The sequence below is a fragment of the Rhinopithecus bieti genome, unplaced genomic scaffold, assembly GCF_001698545.2.
Source record: "Rhinopithecus bieti isolate Rb0 unplaced genomic scaffold, ASM169854v2 scaffold_6380, whole genome shotgun sequence".
In the NCBI taxonomy this organism is placed as follows: Eukaryota; Metazoa; Chordata; class Mammalia; order Primates; family Cercopithecidae; genus Rhinopithecus; species Rhinopithecus bieti.
Genome location: NW_016806642.1, coordinates 9,683,335 through 9,690,186, shown reverse-complemented (window position 1 = coordinate 9,690,186; position 6,852 = coordinate 9,683,335). Strand labels below are relative to the sequence as shown.

The 6,852-nt window shown below is 35.2% G+C and overlaps 1 protein-coding gene across 6 annotated transcripts in view; it reads left to right on the top strand.

The window, feature by feature from the left end:
- HOOK1 (hook microtubule tethering protein 1) overlaps window positions 1-6,852 on the top strand; it is a 64,033-nt gene that overhangs the window by 18,134 nt on the left and 39,047 nt on the right. For 5 of the 6 annotated variants that reach the window (XM_017877230.1, XM_017877233.1, XM_017877232.1 and 2 more), the window contains 4 exons: window positions 49-99; window positions 1,293-1,425; window positions 3,843-3,910; window positions 5,295-5,357. In XM_017877230.1, coding sequence (XP_017732719.1) covers window positions 49-99; window positions 1,293-1,425; window positions 3,843-3,910; window positions 5,295-5,357 — 315 coding nt within the window. The remainder of the gene's footprint in view (window positions 1-48; window positions 100-1,292; window positions 1,426-3,842; window positions 3,911-5,294; window positions 5,358-6,852) is intronic. The other variant, XM_017877234.1, reaches the window with a different exon arrangement.

Genomic DNA, 6,852 nt, shown 5'->3' with positions numbered 1-6,852 from the left:
CTTTCATTATTAATCTGAAATAAGAATCTCTTATTTTTTTCACGTTAGGCCAGTAATTTAAAGAAGGTTCTTCAAGGAATTATGAGTTATTATCATGAGGTATGAAAAACATCTGACTTTGTTTAAATGCAAAATGCTATATGAAAATTAAGACTGAAAAATCACTTGTTTTTTTTGCTTATAATATTTTACTGGAATGTAAGTCATAATTGGAGCATGTTTTATTGCCATTTTTATGGAATACTCATTTGTGAAAATGAACAAGTTTAAGCTTAGATATATTGATTTGTAAGATAACATTGCTTAGGTATTGATACTCCCCAAATTGATTATTTTCAAGTAGAATTACCTTCATCTTTAATATAATTTGATTTTGTGCAATACTATAAAGTAGACTTTAATTGAAGTAATTTTCTATTTAAAGCATTATTTTGACATTTCTTCCTAGTGTAAACAATAGCAAAGACATCACTGAGATTATGCTCATACAAGTAAGTTGGAAAAAATGCAAAATGAAAGTAGTATTATAAAGTCACTTTAGATAGTACATTAGTAAAACAGTTTGTTTTTTTCTTATTCAGCATCATAACAAGTTCTCTAGTAGGGTGTTTGATATGAGTTTATTGCTTAATGATGGGCAGCTTTTGAATGACTTTTCCATTGAAGAATTTTTGTTTCTATTTTTTAAAGTTGTCACACAATTAAATTTGTAATTTCTCCCAAAATGTTTAATACTCTCTAAAATTTTCAATTTACTGAATACCTAAAACTAATTTTGAAACTTTTTTAATGCCAAGAACCATTTTAATCAGGTAAAAAATAAGAAAAAGAAAGATAAGACCAGGAAAAAAAATTAATCCACTAGATTTGTTGTTCATTTGTAAAAGTGCAGTGGTTTACATTGTGTTTCTCTGTTAATTGATTATATATGAAAATATTATGAATATTCTTTGGCTTAACATAAGCTTGTTATTTAATGGACAGGAATAAGTTTTGTCATAGTAGACTAGGCCAAGTGCTTCTTAAATTAAATTCTTCTCTCTGACAGTGGAATCAAAGGATATTCGATGTGAAACCAAAAGGGAATATAGTGCTTTTGGTTGGTTACTCAGAATTTTGGGATGTTGCCTGAACATTGCTACCTGGTTTTAATCAATAATTATTGATTTGTCATTTGTTATTTTATCTTAGTTGTTTCATGAATCTGTAATTTTTCATTGTAACAGTATTAAATGTAGCAAATTATATGCAGCCGACATAAATGAGTGATCTAATTTATTTTAATATTGTAGTTTTTGGGGCAGCAGATTTCAGAAGCACTTATCCCTAATTTAAACCAAATAACCGAATGTTCAGATCCAGTGGAGCTTGGGAGGTTGCTCCAACTTATTTTAGGTTGTGCGATCAACTGTGAAAAGAAGCAAGGTAAGTGAATTTCAATTATTTGAGGATTTCTACTTTCTAGAAACAATCTACATTACTATACAAGCTAGCTAAAATGTACTATTAAAACTTGGCAGAAAGCACTCTGAAATGTAAACCAGAAGATCTGAATTCTAGCCCAACTCTGTCATTGAAAAGTGGCATACCTTGAGTGTCCTATTTGTACCTGGATTCTGATATTCATATTCAGTGGCTAAATTAAATGTATTTTAGTTTAATTAGTTTAATATATATCCAGTAAATAAGATTTAGTGGATATTCAATAAAAATTGTACTTATTCATTTGCTACATTGTGTCTATTTTACATGTAAGAACTTTATGTGGATTCAGTTTTCATAAACATTCAGCTACTAATTTATAATTCAGGTTTCTTCAGATAATAGTCTGCTCTTTTCAGAAGCATATCTGTCCAATATATCCTCCAGATAAGTAGTCTAATGATATAAATGGAATTGATGCATTATATTGGTATATCCAAACACAGTGATCCATATTTTGCTGAGTACAAAAGGATCATATTTGGTTGCATGTAATGCTGAATGATGAACTGAACAGGCCCAGACCTCCTTCCCTTGAGGGCTTTCATCTGTTTGGGTGGTGAGACCTTTGATGCTGCTGTTGTATTGCATGATTCATCCAAACTTGTTCTTAGTACACTACCTTTATGAAAGAATAATGTTGAGTGCTTAAGTTTGCAAACTGCAAAATACTTCAAGCCAGGGCCTTGGAAAACATTCAACATTGTCTAATGAAGAAAGGATAGAAGTTGTGATAAATTTACTAACAAACTCCGAAAGGAGAAAAATAAAACAAAATACATGAAATTAATTGTAGTTTATCAATTATAAAAGGACAGTGACTAGGTGTCAGAGAATTTTTATATTAGTCCATCTCTACTACTTACTAGAAGTTTTTTTCTAGGACAAGCCAGCACTTCTCTGTAGGCTTTTATTTCTCGCTTATGAATAATGTTAAAGATCTGTATATTGGGTTTTTCATAAAAGCAGGTACGTTAGCTCATGGAAGGTTAAAACTTCTCTAAATATTTAATCGCAAATTGACAAGTAGTAATTTATTTATAAATCTAGTTATTTTTTGTTGTAATTGTGATTCTTTTTATTTTTTCATTGATTAATGCTTTGTTAATACTTTAATTGCTGGTTATTTGTAACTTATTTTTGCTTAATTAATCTTACCAAGTTTGTAAGTTTTATTAGTCTTTTTCAAAGGGCCAACTTTTGGCTTTGATTCTATTTTGTTGTTGTTGTTGTTTTTTTTTTCAGACGGAGTCTGGCTCTGTCGCCCAGGCTGGAGTGCAGTGGCACGATCTTGGCTCACTGCAAGCTCCGCCTCCCAGATTCACGCCATTCTCCTGCCTCAGCCTCCAGAGTAGCTGGGACTACAGGCGCCCGCCACCGCGCCCGGCTAATTTTTTGTATTTTTAGTAGAGACAGGGTTTCACCGTGGTCTCAATCTCCTGACCTTGTGATCCGCCCACCTTGGCCTCCTAAAGTGCTGGGATTACAGGCGTGAGCCACCGCGCCCTGCCCTTATTTTGTTTTTACTACTTAATTTTGTTGTCCTCTTTTATCTCATTCATTTGTCTTGTGAATTAATCAGCTGTTCCTATTTTAAGCTATAATTGACATTTTAAGTGGCACTTTTGCCTTAGAGTGATTATTTTGTTGTGTCCTACAAATTTTAATACTACATGTAATATTTCCATAATTTACTTCTAAGCACTATTGAGCAATTTTGTCCCATTTAAAAAAGGAATTCGATTCCTAGATACATAACTTTTTAAAAGTTTTCACACTTTTGTACTTTGCCGTGTTAATTTATTTTATTTTAAATTTTTTTTTTTGAGATGGAGTCTTGCTCATCGCCCAGGCTGGAGTGCAGTGGCGGGATCTCGGCTCACTGCAAGCTCCACCTCCCAGGTTCATGCCATTCTCCTGTCTCAGCCTCCCGAGTAGCTGGGACTACAGGCGCCTGCTACTGCGCCCGGCTAATTTTTTGTATTTTTAGCAGAGACGGGATTTCACCGTGTTAGCCAAGATGGTCTCGATCTCCTGACCCCGTGATCCACCCACCTCGGCCTCCCAAAGTGCTGGGATTACAGGCGTGAGCCACCGTGCCCGGCTGATTTTTGAAATGATTTTTGAAATGATTTCAAGGTACTAACTGCAACAATCTCAATCTTGAAAGAATGAACTCATTTGGTTAACAATACTCAGTTTATCTTGGTGAGGAAGGAAGACATATTGATAGGCAAATAATGTATTTACATGAAGGATTATCTGTGGGTAAATGAATTCTTATAGTCTGTTAATTTGATGGGTGAGGTACTACATGTAAAGGGTAGATTTTTTTCAGATTTGATTTTTTTAAATCATAGAACATATTCAAAATATAATGACACTGGAAGAGTCAGTTCAACATGTGGTCATGACTGCTATTCAAGAGGTAAGTTATATCATGTTCCTATGAGTATAAAAATCCTAAACCAAATTATATAAAACTTTTCATACTTTATGCTTTTCTTATAAACTTGCTCTTTGTTGTAGGCTTACTTACCCTTAGCTAGCGGGTCTTCCTTTTCTACCCACCAAAATATTTTAAAAGGCCTTTAAGCCCAATTTTAGTACCTTTACATTTTAAAAGCTGGTTAATAAATTAATATTGTCAAGTCTTTTTAAATCAGTGGTCCTCAACCTTTCTGGCACCAGGGACCAGTTTTGTGGAAGACAAATTTTCCGTACAACCGGGGTGGCGGGCGGGGGGAAGGTTTTTGGATGAAACTATTCCACCTCAGATAATCAGGCGTTAGATTCACATAAGAAGTGTTCACAGTGGAGTTTTTGCTCCTATGAGAATCTAATGCTGCTGCTGATCTGACAGTGACAAGTCCAGGTAATAATGCTCTCTTGCCTGCGATCACCTCCTGTGCAGCCCAGTTTTTTTTTTTTTTGAGATGGAGTCTCACTCTGTTGCTCTGTCGTCCAGGCCGGAGTACGGTGGCGTGTGATCTTGGCTCACTGCTAGTTCCGTCTCTGGGGTTCATGCCATTCTCCCGCCTCAGCCTCCCAAGTAGCTGGGACTACAGGTGCCCATCACCACGCTGGGCTAATTTTTTGTATTTTTAGTAGAGGCAGGGTTTCACCGTGTTAGCCAGGATGGTCTCTATCTCCTGACCTCGTGATCCACCCACCCCGGCCTCCCAAAGTGCTGGGATTACAGGTGTGAGCCACTGCACCCGGCCTGTGCAGCCCAGGTTGGGGACCCTTCCTTTAAATAACTTCAACTAAGCAGGAAATGCAGGATAAACAGTCTGACCTGACAGGAGTTTTTCTTTTCTCTTTTTTTTCTGCCAGTTATGACAATCTTTCCTGAATTTTTCATTTATATATACCATATGCATTTTCAAAATGTTAGATCTGTGAGCAAATATGGTGGTACTTAGGTTTTAGAGCCAGGTAAGCTGGATTAAAGCTAGTCTAGTTATGTAAGTGGAGCCAGGAAGGATTCAGAATTAATTAATGTGATGCGGTATTGATCATCAGTAATATGTCTTTTAGAAATTGTATTGAAATTCTTCAGTACACAAGTATTTTGAATATATCTATGTATTTAAAGCACAGTTTACTTAGGTGTCCTCACTAATATGCTTGAATTTGTGTTATTAAGTTAAACCTCCAATAAAGTTTTTATCTGAATAGTGTTCTAAGAATCCTCAAATTAAGGCAAGGAAAAGCTAAATATAAATCATTTTACTATCCTTTCAAGAAAATATATTTTACTTCATAAACATCACATTGTTATACTTAATTTTATTATTTTAATTTCCAAGTTGATGAGTAAAGAAATATTGAGCTCTCCTCTGAATGATGCTGTTGGAGAATTGGAGCAACAGGTGAGTATTTTAGTATGGAAGAAAAATGTTGAAAGCAATGTTAGGGTTTCTTTGCCAATTACTCTCATAAGGCTTACAAAAAGAGCATATACAAGAATATTTTCTTCAATGAAATTTAGTTGATTCTTCTGCAAGATCCCAATTGAATGGAAGTGGTGTTGGTCTCCAGAGGTTTTTGTGATCATGTTGAAAGAGTTGAGTGACATTGAACATTCTTTCTGACACTTGTAATGTAGTTTGGACCATGCTGTATGGTTACACAGTGAAACAGAGGACAATTAAAAACAAACTCTGCTAAGTTTTAATTTATCTAGTAATGTAATTTTTTTCACTGTTGCTCTCCTCTCACTTGATATTGAAGAAACAGCTCAAAGGTCCTGTATTCAAGGCTCCTTTCCTTCAGGACTGTTTTACAGGAGGAAAAGACACTCTTCTCCCATTTATAACCCAATATGGGTTATAGAATAAAGGGTAAAAGGAAAGGCAAATGCATTGAGTACTTTTCTGTTATATTTTAGACACGTCTTCTTTTATGAGTGTCTCCAGTCATCCCAAGAAGTATTTCAAAAGAAAATGTTTAAAGAAATAATTTATTTAAATGTAAACATGCCATGTTTTTTTCTAAACTTTTTTTTCTGTAATAAAACTAAACAATGCCTTCTCTAATACTTGTAAAAGTAATTTGCAGGGATTTACATAAAATTTACTTCTGTGGGACCATAGCCTTCAATGTTAATAAGGTCATGTAAATATAATTCACACAAAGACAACAAATTAAGACTCATTTATTATTATTATTATACTTCAAGTTCTGGGTTACACATGCAGAACATGAGATTTTATTACATAGGTATACACGTGTCATAGTGGTTTGCTGCACCCATCAACCCGTTACTTACATTAGGTATTTCTCCTAATGTTATCCCTCCCCTAACCCCCACCCCCAACAGGCCCTGGTGTGTGATGCTCCCCTCCTTGTGCCCATGTGTTCTTATTGTTGAACTCTCACTTATGAGTGAGAACATGTGGTGTTTGGTTTTCTGATCTTGCGATAGTTTGCTGAGAATGATGGTTTCCAGCTTCATCCATATCCCTGCAAAGGACAGGAACTCATCCTTTTTTATGGCTGCGTGGTATTCCATGGTGTGTATGTGCCACATTTTCTTAATCCAGTTTATCTTTGATGGACATTTGGGTTGGTTCCAAGTCTTTGCTATTGTGAATAGAGCCGCAATAAACATACATGTGCATGTATCTTTATCGTAGAATGATTTATAATCCTTTGGGGATATGCCCAGTAATGGGATTGCTGGGTCAAATGGTATTTCTAGTTCTAGGTCCTTGAGGAATCGCCACACTGTCTTCCAGAATTGTTGAACTAATTTACACTCCCAACAAAAGTGTAAAAGCGTTCCTATTTTTCCATAACCTCTCCAGCATCTGTTATTTCCTGACTTGTTAATGATCGCCATTCTAACTGGTGTGAGATGGTATC